The sequence below is a fragment of the Mirounga angustirostris genome, unplaced genomic scaffold (assembly GCF_029215605.1).
Source record: "Mirounga angustirostris isolate CCGP_5_RB_7025 unplaced genomic scaffold, mMirAng1.0.hap1 SCAF_11, whole genome shotgun sequence".
NCBI classification, from domain to species: Eukaryota; Metazoa; Chordata; class Mammalia; order Carnivora; family Phocidae; genus Mirounga; species Mirounga angustirostris.
Window position 1 is genome coordinate 33,099,100 of NW_026991719.1, and position 20,754 is coordinate 33,119,853.

Consider the following 20,754-nt stretch of genomic DNA (forward strand, 5'->3'; position numbering starts at 1 on the left):
ATAATCTTAGTTATTGCCCACATTTTCCATGGATTTACTATGGCCCAAGGACTATTCAAGTGCTTTCCATGTAACCAAGATGATGTCTTGGTTCAGTCATGTCTCCAAGATCCCATAGCTAACAAATTTCAGAGCCTAGATTTGAGCCAGAGTCCTTGCTGGATGTGAGTTCCCTTAGTCAAGTCAAGTACTTCTAAAGGGGTATCTCCCTCGGATATTTTTTCCTCCTCCCCCAATCTCTACCTTTCTTCCTGGGTCACAGGCTCACCCAGTCTGCTGGCATCTACAAAGCTGTTGCTGTTTTGTCCTTGTTCCCAGTGTCTCACCAGTTGGCATCCTCTCTCTGACCTTTTGTCCAGGGTAGAGGGGCCTGTGTTCCCTGGGCCCTTAGGCCTACTGGCCCCTGGAAGACTTCCTGTTGTCTCAGCCATGCTAAATTCCCCTCACCCAGCTGAGCTCCTCAGGCCATCCTCGTAGGAGCCAAGTAGCCCCAGGCCCTTTCTAACCTATTTTCCTTTGCCCTCTCTACACCCTGACCCACTGCTGGAGCTTTCATTTCCTTTCTCAGTCAGGGGAAGCTGCTCCAGTGTCATATCCTACATCTTCTCTGCACTGTCATGTAATAAAACTTGACGTTCAGACCAGGGTTTGTTCTTGGTAGAGAGAACACCTAGCTTGAGGAATATTGAAAGAAAAAGGAAACAGATTGAGAAGAGTGTTGTTTCCCAAACAATCTGTGGCAAAGAACCAGTTCCTTTATTTCTCATTTTCCAAGCCACCCCAGACCAATGCTTTTGTAAAAGGCACTGTATGATGAGATGAGTCCACCAATTACATGCTCCTTTGTCATGTCAGTGTCAAATTCCTAGGACGGTTTGGAAATGCTCTCAGTTCTGTACATATCTTGTCTCAGACAGTAACAAGTCTGTGGACCGGCACCAGTCCCTGAACCCACCTTTCCTAGCAACAAAGGGATCTGTATTTATGGCAGTCCGTCTTTCATTTTTCTGGTGTGCCTCTATGTCCATCTTTGTACAGTCTTTTGGTACATAGAAATGTGCACCCTCCAAAGCCAGAGTGCTGGGCATTGGTATAAGATTGAGCAAGCCAAAATTATGTGTGAGTATGCTACATCTCTTGAGTTACATATATATATCTATATATGTAACTATATATATATATCTATATATGTAACTCAAAGATGTATATAAACAATTATATATATAATTATATATTAATTATCTTTATAGTTTATTATATGCAATTTATTTTTTTAAAGATTTTATTTATTTGACAGAGACAGACACAGTGAGAGAAGGAACACAAGCAGGGGGAGTGGAAGAGGGAGAAGCAGGCTTCCCACGGAGCAAGGAGCCCGATGCGGGGCTCGATCCCAGGACCCTGGGATCATGACCTGAGCCACCCAGGCGCCTCTATGCAATTTATTTTCAAATACAAAATATAAAATGTATTATTTATTTATATATAAAATATAAAATTTAATATATGTTAACAATTATATATATAATTATATACATATATATAAAATTTTACAGTACAGTATAATGGTCATGAACACAGTCACTAGAGAAGAACTTCTTTAGCTTGAATCCCAACTCCACCACTTATGAGCAATGTGGCTTTGGGCAAGTTTCTTAGTCTCCCTCTGCCTTGTAGTGCTTATCTGTAATATGGTAATAATGAAAATAACTCCAGGTGTTGACGTGAGGACTGAATGAGTTAACATATGTAAACCACCACCTTAGGACAATGCCTGGCACGTGTATATAAGTGCTCTGTGAGTGTTTACTGTCATTTTTACCATGAGCCGTAAGGAAAAGGACTTAAGGCAAGTATACTAATGAAGCAGGAAATATACAAACAAATATAAGATAGAATACCACATGGATAATAGAACAGATATGATTAATTATGACTTAGATAATATGAAGTATACAGTGGTTTCTTTTTGGCTTTGCATTTGCTATCTGAGGAATTCCATGGCTTCACATGGAACAAGAGTGTGTGGTAGGGACCGAACTAAGCATTTTGCATTAGCAGCTCCTTCCAGTCCTCCCAGAAACCCTATGAGGTGGGTATTATGATTATCTCCAGTTTACATAAGAAGAAACTGAGGTTCAGAAAGGTTAAATAGCTTAGCTTCTTTAACACAGTAGGTAGGAAAGCTGGGATTTGAACTCAGCTTTCTGACTCCCAAACCTGGAGTTCTTTTAGTTGTCTACTTGAGCTGTCCATTGGAAACCCATGGAAAGTTTTAAAAATCTAATGCCTTGGGACACAGTGGCACAGTCAGTTAAGCATCCGACTCTTGGTTTTGGCTCAGGTCGTGATTTCAGGGTCGTAAGATCAAGCCCACGTGGGGCTCCACGCTCAGCTCAGAGTCTGCTTGAGTTTCTCTCTCCCTCTGCCCATCCCCCCCTCAAATAAATAAATAAATCTCTAAAATAAAATAAAAATACAATGCTTCACCACCAAACTCAAATTCTTTAATTTGATTTTTTAAATAAACAGCTTTACTAAGATGTAATGCACATACCTTACGATCTGCCTATTTTGAGTGTGCAATTCAATGTTTTTTTTTTTTTAGTTTATTCATAGGTTGAACACCATCTCCACAATCTAATTTTAGAACATAATCATCCTGAGGTAGTCCTGACAGCAGAGTTGCTGAGGTCTTAACTTCAGGGCCACAGACCCTATAGGAGTTCTTGAATGGACTTTGAATGGTTTGTGAACCTTTTCTAGGATCCATAGCTTTCCTTACCTTCTCTAAAGTAATAGAGATGCAGCTCAGATAGTATTAAGAAACTCTAGACTGGTGTGTTCTCAAACTTTAGGGTGCTTGCAAATCACTGGGGCTCTTGTTAAAATTCAGGTTCAAATTTAGTAGGTCTGGGACGCAGTCAGACCTACTATAATTTTGATTATAGGAATACCAACATTAGATAAGTGAAATGTTATCGGCCCTAAAATCCCATTCTTCTCATTAGTGGATCTGGGTTACCAAACGACCAACCAATCAATAAACAAAAACCCACAACCCCCCTCCCCCAAAAAATTCAATCATTTTTTATTATTTTTTGAATTTTGTCAATAAAATATTTGTGGGCATTAGTTTTCTCTCTTGTTATATAAGTATCTACAAAACAGTCATGATTTTGCCTCTTGAACCAAAAAGCCTAACATATTCACTGGCTGGCCCTTAATAGAAAAATTGTGTCAACCCCTAGAGTAGACCATGGTGTAAGATCGCCTTTGAGGAGCATAATTGTTGGTCATCTTACCCTCCATAGCTCTTTGCTGCATTTGGCAGACATGGCATTGCTAATCAGACTGAAAAAAATACTAAGTATGAGGGGCAGCAAGCTGGCTGTATTTATGGATAATTCCTCCTCTAGAAGAGAGGTCTGGGCAGGTGAGAGTCAACTGCTGGTTTAGTTTAAAAACAGATCTTCCTGGGGTTGCAAGCTACTTGCCTGAGTAACATGAATAGCTTTCCACAAATGACCTGGTGTCTTCTCAGCTAGGTCATGTCAACAAGACTTTGGAAGCAAGATTCCCTAGGAGTAATTTGCAATCCTCCAGAGAGCTTGGTTAATTGGGGTTGGATGCGAGTTAGCTGAATTTATAGGTAGAAAATTGCATCTTCTTATACCAGTCTTCAAGCTCTTTAACACTTCAGAGTGTTTGTTCAGGGTTCTGAACTTGCAAGAGCTGTCTGACTGTGCATTTTACCTGTATGAAGACATTTCTGCTTAGCTCACTTTGACTCCTGTGAAAAGGATCTGCTAGAACATGCATGACTCTTCAAAATTCTCCAGGCTTCAAGTGGTCTCCTGCACTATAATCTCTATTGTAGAACTTCCTCTCAGATGTCCATTTTGAACTACTTTCCTTTGGTCTTGATCAGTAACTTCAAATCTTTTTTTTTTTTTTTTAAGATTTTATTCATTATTTGTGAGAGAGAGAATGAGAGATAGAGAGCATGAGAGGGAAGAGGGTCAGAGGGAGAAGCAGACTCCCCGCTGAGCAGGGAACCCAATGTGGGACTCGATCCCGGGACTCCAGGATCATGACCTGAGCCGAAGGCAGTCGCTTAACCAACTGAGCCACCCAGGCGCCCATTAACTTCAAATCTCTTAACTGATGACTCATTTTCAGGCTGGCTGGCTGGCTATCTATCTATCTATCTATCTATCTATCTATCTATCTATCTATCTATCTATCTATCATGCAAGAGGTTGTCTATTCTCAACACCCATCCCAAATAATCCTTGTTACTACAAGGTCCATAATTATTGGTCAGATTTTTAGCATGTTCCAGGGGGACAATTACAAAGTATGACCTTGAAGGAATTGGATTATACACTAAAATAATTGCAAGACTTACTAATTTATATTATTAGAACCTAGGATATTAGGGCAAGGAATATGTGATATAACACTGGATTGGGCTGAATTTATTGAGATGGTACATTTTCCAAAGATTCTGGGTTTAATGTAGTACTTCATGTAGCTGGAGGTGTTTGTAACAGTTTACTTGATCGGTTAATTAAAAACTTAATGGTGGCCTACATAGACTCTAAGTGATATACTTGACTCCCAATTCATTAGACTCAACTGCCTCCCCTACTGTGTTGATTATCCTTTCTCAGTCTTCCATCAGCTCATTCATTCCTTTGTCCCTTCTTTAATCATTGTTCCTTATGCTCCTGTCCCTGGACCTCTTTTGTTCTCCCTTGCATAACTCTAGCCACCACGTAGGCACCAGTGATTCCCAATTAAATGCTTCTAGTGTAGACTTCTCTGATAAACTCCAGTTCCATATTCCAGATGCCTTTCTGGACAGATTTGTTGATGTTTGCCTCATAAGCACTTGGACCTCAACATGTGCAAATTTCAATTTTTTTCTCTCAACCGTTTTTGTCTTGTATTCTCTATCTCTGTCAATAGTATTACCATCAGCATTCCTAGGCTTTACTCCAGTCCTATTGAATCAGAATCTCTGGAGATGGACCCTCAGGAATCTGTTTTTGAACAAGCCCTGTGGGTGATTCTTAGGTACACTAAAATTTAAGACCCATTACAGTTTCCGTGCCAGAAACCTCGGAGTCACACTCTCTCTCTTTATCACCACATCTAGTTGGTAGCTGGATCTTATTGAGATCATTCCCAAATATCTGAAAAATGACCATTAGGTCCTTTCCCACTACCACAGCTTTAGTTCCTAATCTCTCCCTCGCATCCCTGCAGGAGCCTCCACATTGTCCACAGAGCCTCTGTCCTCTCTTTCATATAATCACTGAGTGCTGATGTCTTTCAAACCCCAAATCTAAAATAGAAAGCCGACGGTACTATTTCTTGGCTTCAAAGTATCCAACAGCTTGATGGCATGGGAGCAGTTTTTAGACTTGTTAAGGTCATGGAACTCTTTCTTCAAATAAAACCAGGCCAGGAATTCCAACTTATAGACCAGATAAAAGCAGAGCTCCTCTGTTTGAAGCAGGGGTCGGCGCCACAGCCTTGGCCACTCAACTTGCCTTGCTGTGTTTCCTAAGAAACCATTCCCAGAGACACAGTTTAAAAAACACTCCATAAAATCCAGATGCTTTATTTGGATACCACATTCCTCCCTGGCTGGCACCCTCCTTTCTCTCACCTCTCCCCCAGCCCGGGGATTATTCACTCTTCCCTGGACTAGTCATGTGTTCTTGTGACTTTTCCTATTTACTGTCTTCCCATCCTCAAATGGCCACTCTCCTCTTCCTAATTGTTCTTTGCTTTGTGTTCTCAAAGCCAAGTTGGCATCTATAAAATTGTTCTTTAGATGTTTATGTCTGTCTCCACTAGAAAATAGACAAGCTCCTTGGGACAGAGCCCATGCTTTCTTCCTCTGTGTATCCACTAGATCCAGCACAGTTTCTGACACATGTTTATTGCATGAACATTTATATAGTCTGTAACCCATTCTATCTGTCCTTTGGTTTTATTGTTTTCCAGCCTGAACATACCTTAATGAATTAAACGTAACTTTAAAAAATAGATTTATTAACCTCAAAAGATTTATTAACCTATATGACTCTACTAGTGAAATATTTTTCTGTTCAACAGCCAAGCATGATAATCCATGGATATATGCATTGTATATCATGGCATATGAAGCTGAGCTAATATTGGTAGAATATATTTTTGACAGCAATAACATTTGCTGCATTTTTCAGTGATATTTCATTTAAGAGCCTTCTAGCATGTCATCATATATGAGAATCTTAATATTGTTAAAAATCTTATTAATAAAAACTGTGGACTTTCTAAGGAATTTCCAAGAAGTTTGCAAATTCTTAGCAGAAAGTCTGGGAAGCTAGAGAGAGACCTGTGGGTATTTTGTGAATCAAAAGGAAAGGAGTAACGTTTTGACTGATCTCTCTTAATGACATACTGCTTAACTTCAGCGAAAAAGCAGAATGAATGGAAGGGTCTCAAATGTTTTGACCATCTGTTAGGCGCTATTGTGCTTTATGTACATTTCACATTTTAATACATTTATATACATTTTATATATACTTTATATACATTAATTCATTTGAATATGCACAACAAACCAAGGCAGTGGACATTAATATTCCCGTTTTGCAGATGAATAAAGTGAAATGTGGAAGCTTAGAGTGACCTGTCCAAGTTATTCTCTCAGGGAGTAGAATTTTAATTCCATTTGTTTCTGAAGCTTCACACTTTCTCTAACACCAACTCTGAGATGGTACACTGAGCTTGCATTTGATTCCAAGGGCTTTGTATTAGCAGTGCTTACCTGTGGAGTATAAACTTTTGGGTAACCATAGTTTATGAACCCCTGAAATTACCTCTCTTTGTCTGTTAGAACATACGTATACTTTTTTAAGGTAGAGTCTGTATTTCTTACTGGCTGTCTAAGGTATCCTTCAGAGAGCTTTATGAATCTCTACTGCAAATAATGGAGCATCCACAAGTCTTGCAGAAACCCTTTGAGGAGACTTTTGTTTCCCTTGCTAGGTTCTGCATCGAGAACATTATATTTTCTTGCTCTATTACCCTTTCATGTGTCCCTGGAACCCATGGCATCCGTTTTCTCTGGATACCCGTCAGTACCCTTGGTACTGTCTGTTTATAGGAGAATCTCAAATAATTTCCACATCGGCCCACGTGCCACCATGTCACTGATTTGTGTGTCTGTGTGTGTAAAATAATAATAACTCTTGCATGCTTATCTCTTAACCGCTGAGCATTTCCAACCCTGTTTGCTTCTCTTTACGTAGCTAAAAGTGCCTCTACTTTTACTGATCCAGTATAGTAAATAGGGAATCATGGGGCATATGCAATTTCTCTATTCCTATCAAAGAGCTCAAAGAATGCATGACCCTTGATGTGCAAACCGCCCGGTAACCACAATCTTACATATTAGGAAGTGACATATGATAAATTTGAGAGGGCTACAAATTCTTCCTTGCTCCCATTCCACTGGAATCTAATTCACCTCCTTTAATCTGGGATGACTTTAGCAATTTGCTTGACAAATAAAACGTGGTAGAAGTAATGTTCTGGGACTTCCAAAGGTAAGCCTTAAGATGTCTTGCAGCTTCTGCTTGGGCCTTTAGAATGCTTGGTCTGGGGGAAGACAGCTGCCATGTAAAAAGTCTAACTACCCTGAGACCACCATGAAGGAGGAATCACATATAGGTGTTGTGGTCAACAGCTCCAGCTATGGTTCCAGCCAGCAGCTGACATCAAGTGCCAGACATGTGAGTGTGTTATCCGTACCATCCCACCTAGTCCAGCCTTCAGATGACTTCAGTCCCAGCTGCCACCTGACAGCAGTCTCATAAGAAACGCCAAAATGAGTGCCTCCCAGTTAAGCCGAGTCAACCCATGAAACTATAAAAGATAGTGATAAATTTTTGTTTTAAGTCACTAAAAGTTGGGGTTGTTTGTTACTGAGTAACAGATAACTGAAACATGAAGGAATGAATGCTTCTGTTGTATTTGGATCTAATGAGCTCCACTTACATAGCAGGTTTCCAAGGAAATTCCAATCATTGCTCTTCTTTCTATATTTTGTATGATGGATCTTTCTCTTGTCCTTACGTTCTCCCTGACAATGTTTTTTTTTTTTTAATTAAGTGAAACATTTTTCTGTTCATTTTGCATACATCTATTGTAAAGATGGGAATTTTTTATGACATTCTGTAACATAGAATTTTTGGAAAAGGGTTAACTGTCTGATTAAATAGAACCTACCACAGTTTAAGAAGATGGCATCCATGGTAAGGAGGCCACCATAATGTCATGTACAGTGGTTTCAGTGGTAAATTCCACTCTAAACCCACTAGCACTGCAGTCGTTCCCACTGAACTGGAACATTGTCCAATTTCTCCATCTGAAGCATCTGCCCAGAGTTTCGTTTCGTTTTCCCATTCCATTTTGACATAGAGCATCACCTCAGGCTGATGCAGTGTTCTCTCCTGAGATGAGATTTTTATTTCAGGCACTGATTCTTAAATGTTTTATTTTTTATCTCATTCATTAGAAGTCCAAAATGAGTCTTAAGGCTAAAATCATGGTGTTGGCAGGACTTCCTTCTGGAGGCTCCAGTGAAGAATCCATTTCCTTGCCTTTTCTAGCTTCTAGGGGCTGCCTCATTTCTTAGCTCATGGCCCCTTCCTCCATCCTCTACTGCTATCATCACACCTCTTTTCCTGACTTTAGCTCTACTACCTCCCCCTCCCAAGGATCCTTGTGATTACACTGGGCCCATCTGGATGATCCAGGATAATCTCCCCTTCTCAAGATCCTTAACTTAGCCACCTCTGCAAGGGTTCTGATGACTAGTACATGAGCATCTTGGGGGTTATTATTCAGCATATCACAGATACCCCAGCTAGACTAGGAGTCAGGCATTTAAGCAGATGCCTGTGGATACTTAGGAGTTAGCAGGTGAAGAGAGGAAAGGGTGTTCCTGGCAGAGAGTCTTGTAGGTAGGAAGATCTGGAGGTGAAGAAACCATGGCTTCTTTAGAAGAATGAAGTGTTGAATGTGGTTAGAGGGTAGATACACGAGAGCGGGGTAGGGTAGAGCCAGATCATAAAGGGTTTTTTTTGTTTTTTGTTTTTTGTTTTTTTGCGAGAGAGAGAATGAGAGAGAGAGCACAAGAGGGAGGGAGGAGGGTCAGAGGGAGAAGCAGACTCCCCGCTGAGCAGGGAGCCCGATGCGGGACTCGATCCCGGGACTCCAGGATCATGACCCGAGCCAAAGGCAGTCGCCCAACCAACTGAGCCACCCAGGCGCCCCATAAAGGGTTTTTTAAACCACATTAAACAATTTGAACTTTTAGGAACAAAGGGAAAACATTGAAGGATTCTAAGCATGGGAGTAACAATGATCAAATTTGTGTTTTGGAGGAAATCTGAAGTAGGAGAGCAAAATGGAAGCAGGAAACTGATATGGAAGAGCCCGAGTGGTATCACCTAATTCACAATATGTCTGAAGCCAAAATTTATTATTGCCCATCAAAACCAGCACAGCTACCCAACTTCCCTATTGTTGGCAATGTCACTTGTATTCTTCTAAGATCAAATTCTTAAAATTATTTTTGGCTTCTCTCTTTTCCTTCCAATCCCACTCAGTTAACACACCTTATTGCTTTTTGAAATTTTTTAAAGGTATAAAGAGTGGGGCGCGTGGGTGGCTCAGTTGTTAAGCGTCTGCCTTCGGCTCGGGTCATGATCTCAGGGTCCTGGGATCGAGCCCCACATCGGGCTCCCTGCTCCGCGGGAAGCCTGCTTCTCCCTCTCCCACTCCCCCTGCTTGTGTTCCCTCTCTCGCTGTGTCTCTCTCTGTCAAATAAAATCTTTAAAAAAAATAAAAAATAATAAAAAGATATAAAGAATATAAGATTACATTAATGTGTCTAAAATAATAAACAATATGGAGGGTGCCTGGGTGGCTCAGTCAGTTAAGCATCTGACTTCAGCTCAGGTCATCAGCTCAGGTCATAAGCACCGGGCTCCGAGCTCAACTGGGAGTTTGCCTGGCCCTCTGCCCCTCCCCCGCACTTGTGCTCACCCGCGTGCTCTCTCAAATAAACGAAATGTTTAAAAATAATACAAAATACGGAAATAAATTTCATTTCTTCTGTAACCCCCTAAGTTTCCATTCCTATGGGCAACATGATTAGCAGATCAGTATGTATTATTCTATACCTTTTCCTATACATTTGTATATATTATAAATATGCATATATTGATGGCATTGCATTAGATACATACACATTTGAAAGCATAAATATATCCCTATTTTCAACCAGCAATGTAGTTTAGATATCCCCATGTTGGTACATATTTTTAAATACCTCATTTTAATATGGAACCATGGTATTGCAATAACGTGAGGCAATTTCAAAATTTTCACTCTGGGTAATTATGCTACCATGAATATCTACACATTATCCTCACATATACACACAAGTTTTAATTTTTCTTAAGATGGATTCTTAAAAGTGGTCAAAAATGCTCATCTTAATTTTTAAAATTTCACTGAGGTATGATTGACATACAAAAAGCTATACGTATTTAATGTATACAACTTAATGAGTTTAGAGATAAGCATACACCCATGCAATTAAGAACACATCAGTGCCATAAACATACTCATCACTTCTGAAAGTTTCCTCCCATCCTGTGTATGTACATACATATGAATGGATGGATGGATGGATGGATGGATGGATGGATGGATGGATGGATGGTAAGGGCACTTAGCAATTTTTTAAGTATATAACACAGTGTTCTTTTTTTTTTAAGATTTTATTTATTTATTTGAGAGAGAGAGAATGAGAGAGAGCACGAGAGGGAAGAGGGCAGAGGGAGAAGCAGACCCCCTGCTGAGCAGGGAGCCCGATGCGGGACTCAATCCCGGGACTCCAGGATCATGACCTGAGCCGAAGGCAGTCGCTTAACCAACTGAGCCACCCAGGCGCCCTATAACACAGTGTTCTTAACTAGAGGCACTATGCTCCGTGGATCTCTGGGAATTACTCATCTAGCATAACTGAAACCTCGTACCCTTTGACCAATTTTGAAAGATTCAACTCATCCTCTAAAAAGGGTGACAAGAGGGGCGCCTGGGTGGCTCAGTCGTTAAGCATCTGCCTTTAGCTCAGGTCATGATCCCAGGGTCCTGGGATCGAGCCCCGCATTGGGCTCTCTGCCCAGTGGGAAGCCTGCTTCTCCCTCTCCCCCTCCCCGTGCTTGTGTTCCCTCTCTCGCTGTGTCTCTGTCAAATAAATAAATAAAATCTTAAAAAAAAAAAAAAAAGGTGACAAGAACCATAAAGGCTCTGAGATTTTACCTTCCTTTCAGGCTAATGAGTATGGGCCTGTCATGGTTTTACGGATGTTGGTTAAGGACCTGCTACTCCTGGGTCAGGTGCAATGGACTTTATTACTCAGAGCACAGAAAGTCTCAGGAGCTTCACGTTGGTGTTGGTTGCCCTTGCCCTCAAGTGCCCGTGTGCACATAGTCCATGTAGTGGACTTGCTGGGGAACCCTGAACTTAGGGAACCCCATTGTTTTATAATAAGCTGCCAGGTAATCTGCCCTCTGCCCTGGAGAGAGACTTTTGCTTTGTTCAACAAATCATAAGCAAATCTCTTCCTTACTCCACATACAGACACAGTGTCTTTCAAGGCTGGTCACTAAACAAACAGCCTTGGAAGAATTGTCCAGAACAGAAGGCCAGCTAGTGGCTCTGCTCACAAGACATGGTAGATATGGAAAAGACCCACAGAAAATTATCTCAACTAGGGATTGAACTTATTTCTCCTTCTGCCAGTGGGACATGAGCTTACCTATTTCTGCACACCCTCATTAAACACTGGATGGTACAGATTTTTATATTTTCATTTTTATAATCGAATGGGAAAGCTAAAATGTTTTCTCCTTGCAATTTGCACTTTATATAACTAGTGAGCTAAGTGAGCATCTTCTCATGTTTCTATAATTTGTTTGTGAATTGCTAATACTGTGGGACGCCTGTTATTTACCCCTTATTTTATTGGTTTATTTTCTTGTATTTATCTCTATATTTTCTAGATATTAATCCTTTTCCTGCTTTATATGGAGCCATCACTTGGTTATTTTAATTTTATTTGCAGTGGTTTCCTTTGTACAGTTATTTTAAATTTATATATGGTCTATTCTATGATACTTTGGGGGGACAATATAGAATTTTATAGGTCTTAGTAGTTAAAAAGCATTTAGGGGGATTACCAAATGAGATTTAAGTATATCTTCTGATTTTTCTTTCAAATCTTTCTCTTTTCAATTTACAAAGATTTTTTCCTAACCTGTTTTTTCAAAGATGTTATATATTTATTTGAGAGAAGGGGGGTGGAGCCAGGGAAGGGGCAGAGTGGGAGGGAGAGGAAGAGGAAGAGGGAAAGAATCCCAAGCAGATTTGGCACTGAGTGCGGGGCCCAACATGGGGCTCCATCTCACAACCCTTAGATCACGATCTGAGCTGAAATCAAGAGTCAGATTCTTAACTGACTGAACCATCCAGGTGCCCCATATAACCGGTTTTTTAAAGATAGATGTAGTCCTCTAAAAGAAGTAGGAAAATGTTTTCGCTTTAGAAATACCAAAATACAAGATGCCAAGATAAGAATGGAATAACGTTAGATATCTTTTGTTCCAAACTGAGAATTCTGTGAAACTTCACAGTTAACAATAGAATATCAGAGACTCTGAGAAGTTCTGTAGGAGAAAAAATATTTAATTTAACTGGACATATATGAAATTTTGTTGGACCAAAAGACTTTTTAAAAATTCCATAGAGTATCTCATGACATCCTGTGGGATGCTGTTGGTCCATGAAGGCACTGAGAGGCAATCACATGTAATGATTAGAAGCAGGGTCCCTGAAACCAAACTGTGCTGAGTTACTTACCACCCGGGCATGTTAATTAACTTCTCTGGGCCTCAGCTTTCTCATCTATAAAATGGGGGTATTATAACTTATTTTGTGAAGGAGTTATAAGGATTAGTTGAGTTATATAAGTGTTAGCTATTACTGTGGAACATTCCGCTCTTGGAGCATTGCTATAAAGCTGCTAATATTGTTAACTGGTCTCCCAATTAATGTTCAGAGAATCAATACCATTGTGAAATTTAAAAAAAATTCAGGGGCACCTGGGTGGCTCAGAGGGTTAAGCATCTGCCCTCTGCTCAGGTCATGATCCCAGCGTCCTGGGATCGAGTCCCGCATCGGGCTCCCCGCTCAGCAGGGAGTCTGCTTCTCCCTCTGCCCACTGCCCCCCCCCATGTTCTCTCTCTCGCTCGCTCACTCTCTCTCTCAAATAAATAATAAAATCTTTTTTAAAAAATTCAACTACTGCCCTGCCATTGAATGTGCCACACAGTTGTCCATGTAGGAAGAAATTGCGCTACTGGAAATAAATGCCTGTGATTCCATACCACCTGCCCTGGAGTCTTTTGTAAGACTATGGACTCTGAGAAACAAACAGGGTTTTAGAGGGGAGGGGGGAGGGGGGATGGGTTAGCCCGGTGATGGGTATTAAGGAGGGCACCCACTTCATGGAGCACTGGGTATTATATGAAAACAATGGATCGTGGATCACTGCATCAAAAACCAATGATGTATGGTGACTAACATAACGTAATAAAATTAAAAAAAAAAAAAGAACTATTTATTTCACTCCCCACAGCATCTTTATCTCTATGGTCGGTCTCACTGTTTGACAGACATGTAGATTCTTGCCTGCTTATCTATTTGAAAGGCACTCCCAAGTGCATTTTGCGTATGCTGTTTCATGTGTATCCTGAGCATCTCTGAGTGCGCCAGAAATCTACGTCACTGTTGTGTTGTCACACAGGGACAAACAGGAAGTTGATTTTATTTTTATTAATTTCATCCTAAGAACACTTTCAGAAATAGTTCACTTTGAAAGCTACATTTCAAGTACTCCTTAATAAGATATGTTCAGCTCTTTCCTTTGACTAAAATATCAACCTGTATTATTTTTAAGTGTGTGTTACTCAAAACATATGCGTTTTTGTTTTTGTTTTTTTATTTTTTATTTTTTTAATTTTTTTAAAAGATTTTATTTATTTATTTGCGAGAGAGAATGAGAGACAGACAGCACGAGAGGGAGGAGGGTCAGAGGGAGAAGCAGACTCCCCACTGAGCAGGGAGCCCGATGCGGGACTCGATCCCGGGACTCCAGGATCATGACCTGAGCCGAAGGCAGTTGCTTAACCGACTGAGCCACCCAGGCGCCCTGTTTTGTTTTTTGTTTTTTTTTAAATGCCTTTTGGTGATGCTGTGAGAATTTTTTAAAGATTTTTTAAAGAGAGTGCGGGGAGAGGGAGGGGTAGAGGGACAGGGAGAGGATCTCAAGCAGACTCAGCACTGAGCACAGAGCCCAGTGCAGGGCCTGATCCCACGATCCTGAGGTCATGACCTGAGGCAAAACCAAGAGTCAGATGCTTAACTCACTGAGCCACCCAGGCACCCTGAGAATTTTTTATTGTTGCATCTTTTCTGGTGCTCAGCAGTTAATGATCTGTCCAAAGCTATCTTTGCTGAAGGGCAGAAGAATGACTTAGAAACTATTCTGTCATCTTTTTAAATAGTTTAGCTCAGTTTGGCAAGTCTGCTGGCCAGAGAGGGAAAAATTCACATCTGAAATGTTTAAGGAAAGATATCTGTTTAAGTGAAAGTATTAAAAAATAAAATAAAAATGGATTTCTTTTAATTGGACTAATGTTTTACCAGGCACTTTTAACTAAAAAACAGAAAATGAGAATTGACTCTGGTGATAAAAGGCACTGGTGATTATTTTTACTCATTTTTTCTTAGCTGATGAAAGTGTGTAGGGGGCAAGGGATTCCCCAGGAGGGGGTGTGAACTAGCTGAAAAGAGGCATTAAACAATTGTACAGATTTAGGTGAATTCATCCCAACCCAGATGCTGGTCCTCCAAAGGCTCAGAAATTTCCTTTGGTTGGTGTACAGAGAACAGATTAGACATAGGTTCAAACGCAACCAAACATAGAGCGTTCCATTGGCAGGACCAGGGCTCTATGGTAAGCCAACTTACAATCAGAAGTGTCCAGGTGGAAGTGAAATTCAAACAACAGGAAATGGTTGTATGATTTGCATCATTAATATCGAAATTTGCCAGACTGAGACCCCATGCCTCAACATGGAACATGTGCAACAGGGAATAAATGGGTTACTTTCATTTTGAGGCCCAAGTGTTTTCCTTCTGGTCAGAGCCTGGATGGGCATCATTGGAATCTAGCTTCTTAGATCTCCTTTGTCTATGCCCAGGCTCACTGTCTCCTCTTCCTCACCCCATCTTTCTCCAGAAGGACTGTCTTCAGTTAGATTGCCTCCTATTAAATTATAATCACAGTCCAGTCCTGCCTCCTGGAGGAAACCCCCTCATTTTCTTGATGAAGTTTTGGCTCCTTCTAATCTCCTTGGCCACTCATTTATAAATCCGTTCTCTTCAGTCCTGGTACAGATGAGCAAAAATCTATTTAGGGCTAATTTTGTTAATGAAACTCTCCCAGGACGGTTTCCTTTCCTTTATACCTTTGCATGATTTCCCATCTTCTCTGTCACTTTCCAATGCTACCCTGTGGTGTTACTGTGCTCCCTTCTTTTATTCTCCTCACTGGGCAGAGCCTTGGAGCTTTACAGGGCAGATTGGCATTTACGATCCAAGGCAAGGACAGCCATAAGCTTCAACTCAAATATTTTGGTGGCCCCCAAGCCCTTGAATAACTTCTAATCACAATTCTACAGAATATTCACATAACGGCATTCTAAATCTGACATTTCAAATATAAAATACATTCTAAGTGAACCTGTCTGTAATGGTAGCATATTCATCCATTGAACTACCAAGTGGCTTTTCCATTTCAGTGTGAGACCAGATGAACCACAAAAGGGGTGGAAAAACCGGTTGTGTTCTTTATCTGAGGAGACCACAGTTGACAATGATGCGAAAACCAAACCATTAACCTTTCTGAAGACCCCCTTTTGCTCTAACCTTGTTGCTTCCTGTTCACGTCAACTTTGGGACTCTCTCATCTCTGCTACCTCTAGGATTTTGAAGATGGAGGAAAGGCCTGGAGTCCTTCTGGAAAGTCTGTACTGACCAGGGCAGTTTCTCAGAGGGGGCTAGCCCTTGACCTATCAGAAGAAGCTCATTTCTGAGTCATTTCAGCCAAATTATGGTTTGGTGTACAATGTATAGAACAAACACCTGGGGGCTTTGGAAAGCTAGGCTCTGGACAAGATCCTGTCCTTTCAGATTTCCTGAGATTTTGATGTCAGCCTAGCCTTATGACAACTGGGAGGCCCCCAAGCAGCCTTTGGATATCTAGTTATGCTTGGAAACCTGGCTATAACCAAGCAAACCAAGTGTAACTTGCACATAGACTGTAATTCATAGACCTGGGAGTCTGAGGGACAGTGTCAGGGGATGACACTGAAGGAAACTGAGGGACAGTGTCAGAGGAGAGGCCACAGGCCTAGAGTCTTCATTGTTATGGGGTTGTACAGAGAGAATCTATGTACCAAGCCAATGGAAGAATGTGCTCAAGAGTTAGGGTGAGGGGGGCGCCTGGGTGGCTCAGATGGTTAAGCATCTGCCTTCGGCTCAGGTCATGATCCCAGGGTCCTGGGATCGAGCCCCACATCGGGCTCCTGGCTTAGCAAGGAGCCTGCCTCTCCCTCTCCCTCTGCCTCTCTCCCTGCTCATGCTTTGTCTCTCTCTCTCTCTCTCTCTCTCTCTCTCTATCTCTGTCTCAAATGAATAAATAAAATCTTAAAAAAAAAAGAGGGTAAGGGACAAGGCCCAGTGAGCTTCTTATGTTGACAAGGGGAAGTTTTGGAACATCTATTTTATGTAATATATACCTAGAATAATTCACAAATATGTACCTCCTGAGATATAGTCATCTTGACAATAAAACATTATCCAGTATGGTTGAAGTTCCTGCGTTCTCTTTGATTATATCTCTGAATTCCCCTTGAAATCCCTTGTATTGATCCTACAAATGTATATATTCCTAAATTAGATAGTGTTGTTACAAATTTTTTTCTTTCACATATATGCTGTCATTCTGCATGAAGTCTTCTGTCACTTGATTTTTTTTTTTTCATTCATTGCTGTGTTTGTGAGAAACATTCCAATGAATAACATTCCAGGTAGCACTGATTCATATTTGTTTTGTCAGCAGTGCTTTTTTTTTTTTTTAAGATTTTATTTGACAGAGAGAGAGAGACAGTGAGAGAGGGAACACAAGCAGGGGGAGTGGGAGAGGGAGAAGCAGGCTTCCTGCAGAGTAGGGAGCCCGATGTGGGGCTCAATCCCAGGACCCTGGGATCATGACCTGAGCCGAAGGCAGAGGCTTAACGACTGAGCCACCCAGGTGCCCCTCAGCAGTGCTTTTGATGCAGTGGTCCTAGTTGTGGGGAGGAAGGGAAGGAGTAGGAGGGAGCCAGTTAAGGGACAGTCCAGGCTGTGCACTTAGTGTCCTGCAGTGGTGACTCCGTTTACCCATGGGTCAGCTGCAAGGGTGGTAACAGGACCTGGCTGGTAAAGGAAACTAATTATAAGGGAAAAAGCTGAATTTGCACAGAGAATCTGGAATCAACTAAATATAAATAATATTTCATGGCAACAAACATACACAGCAATTATTTAATAATTGCATGTTTACGATTCAAATTTTTTTGAGTTAAGTATGTCACTATTTCCAACATTAGACAATGTATGTGCTCTTCAGGAAATGGCCTAATTAACTTTCCTACCTAATTTTTCTCTCCTTTGCTTTCTCTATCTTCCCTGGGTTTTCTGGATTCTGCCCCACCAGATCTGATTCCTGCTCTGTGCTGTTCTGAAGGATTGGCGTTCGTCATCATCGGTGAAACTTAGCTGCCTCCCTGACTGGACACCACAGCAAAGGGGCTTTGCTGATCTTTCTGTTAGAACAATAATGACTTTCTTGGAATGTAATCCCAGTGGTGTCTCTTTTTTGTGTAGCCCGGAAGAATACCTGACTACCATCGGCACTTCTTCAGAGACCTTATAAAAACCACTCTGCCGTCAAACGCAACTGAGTGACTCTGGGCTGTTCAGGAGGACCTTAAGAACTGTGGCTATCGATTCACCTGGAAGATTCAACCACTGCTACCCAGAGCTGCTGCTGGAATACCATGTCTAAGAACTCGGAGTTTATCAATCTGTCATTTTTGTTAGATCATGAGAAGGAAATGATCCTGGGAGTCTTAAAGAGAGATGAATACTTGAAAAAAGTGGAGGACAAGAGAATAAGGTAATATTTTTTTAAAACTTTTCTGCCTTTCCTGACTGTTGTCTGTTTGAAGCCAGTTAGATCAGAAATTGGACAACTGTGACCATGCTGGGGACAAATGTTGGTCAGTGACTTCATGGGTTCCCAGCAGTAGCCCAAATACCAGAACATGTCTTTGATATTTTATCATTAGCTAGATGGGCGGATGGAATCAATCAGATAATATGATGCTGATGAGAATGCCCATTTGCTAATAACATCCTAAGTGGCAGTGAAGTAGAAGGACCGCCTTCCACTTTGAATACCCGCTCTGAGATGTATTAGTTTTGTGACCTTGATCTAGTGACTCAGTTTCTCCATGCCTCGGCTTCCTCATCCCTAAAACAAGGATAATAAAAGTGCCCACCTCATAGGATTGTTGCAGGGATTAAGGAAGATAATACATGTGCCGTGCCTGGTATGTAAGTTCACAATTATTTATTTATAATGCCTTTCTCAAGTCAGTCTTTTTGGGAATTCCTTCCCACCATAACTGAGAGCAGAAGGGGATCTGGATGGATATTAAGGAGGGCACGTTTTGCATGGAGCACTGGGTGTTATACACAAACAATGAATCATGGAACACTACATCAAAAACTAATGATGTACTGTGTGGGGACTAACATAACATAATAAAAATATATTGCTAACCAAAAAAAAGGGGGGGATCTGGAGAGTGAAAAATTCTCATTTTTACCCCAGAAATGGCCTGAATTTTTAAAAATAAGTTTCTGTGTGAGTAACGTTGAGTAATATGGGGACAGTTTAGTTTCCCATCAGTTGGGGGCGAGGTTGCTATCTAGCGGGATCCCCAGGTATGACCTCACCTGTGTTTCAGCTAGCATCCATTCTGATTGGTTGCATCACCTCTTCCGAATGGTCCCAGCATTGTTCTGATTGGTTGTCACATCCACTGGGATTGGTTGCTGCTCGTGCCGTGCTGCTTGTTAAATATATTTGGCTATTACATCTCTCCCCTGACTGGAGGAGCAGAAATAAACAGAGTTCCCTTCTCAGCGACTACCTACTGTGCAGCAGGTAGCTTTTTTGTCTTACGTGTCTCCCAAAACTGTGATCATTCTGACCACAACGCTGTGAAACCGGAAGTCAACCGTAAGAAAAATTCTGGAAAGACCACAAAAGACTATTTTATTTTTTATTGAGGAGAAAACCTGTCTTAAGGTTATCTTTATATGTTGCAAAGATATTCAGTGTGCCTAAAGGAACTAGGATCCTAGAATTGGAAATACATTGAAATATTCTCCATTGATGCTTAATTCATAGTTAAGAGCCCAGAATTTTTATTTCCATCATTCGTAGGTATTCAACCAATCTTCAAGAAATAAAGGCTTTGATGAAACTTATTGCAGTTTTTCTATGCCTGGAATTCAGGTTAAGGCAGTTAATGATTTTTAAAGATATCAGAAATGATGTTTTTGGGTTTTGTATTCCAGTCATGAAAAGTGACTAAATTTTCTAATGTGCTGCAAAAAGTTATATTGTTTATGGGAGGTGAGGTACTAGCTAGTAACTGATGACATGCACGGGGGAATTAAAAATCACTCTATTCAGGAAAACACAGTTTAATAGCCGCATCCTCAGAAACGCAGAAGTACAATGTATAGGAATTTGTTCAGAATATTTGCTTCTGTCATTCCCAATAACTTTTCCTAATAATCTGTTATACTCTCTTTTCCTTTTTCTGTTTCTTCCCTTGTCCTTTTTCCTTATTCTCTGTAAAAAAAATTTAGCCAAATGTATAATATACAACAGAACTATTGAGAATAAATTTGCTGCTTTCCTACCTCTTCAAATGTGTTTGAGGAAAGCAAAAGAAAGGCTTTGATAGATCTAAGTGGTAGCTTTATAGAAAATAGATTTTTTAAAGCTGCTATATCTTCTTCTCTTCTTTAATAGCAATAGTGGCTAATATTTTATTGAGTTGTTTTTTTTCTTTTTTTCTGCACCAACTGTATTAGATATGTTGTCTCCTTTTGTTCTCAGCTACCAACATATGAGCCTAGGTCAGATGACTCAGGCTCTGCCACTCTTAATAGCTTTGTATATTGAGAAGCCACACCAAAGTGAGTGGCATGGTGTTTAGAGTGTGTGCTGTTGAATCACATATCCGCATTTGTTGATTCACATCTCAGTTACACCATGAAATCTTGTGTCACTTTAGATAGGTTGCTTCCATGAATACATCTAGTTCCCTCATTTGACAAAACAGAAATAATAACATTAGGCACTTCAAAAGGTTGTTGTAGGGATTAAATAAGCTAATATTATCAAGAGCTTAGAAGAATGCTGGC

General features: G+C 40.7%; 1 protein-coding gene across 1 annotated transcript in view; it reads left to right on the forward strand.

Annotated features, from left to right (window-relative positions):
- Nucleotides 1-18,305: 18,305 nt before the first annotated feature.
- SYTL5 (synaptotagmin like 5) overlaps nucleotides 18,306-20,754 on the forward strand; it is a 105,140-nt gene continuing 102,691 nt past the window's right edge. The window contains exon 1 of the mRNA XM_045870240.1: nucleotides 18,306-18,424. Coding sequence (XP_045726196.1) covers nucleotides 18,306-18,424 — 119 coding nt within the window. The remainder of the gene's footprint in view (nucleotides 18,425-20,754) is intronic.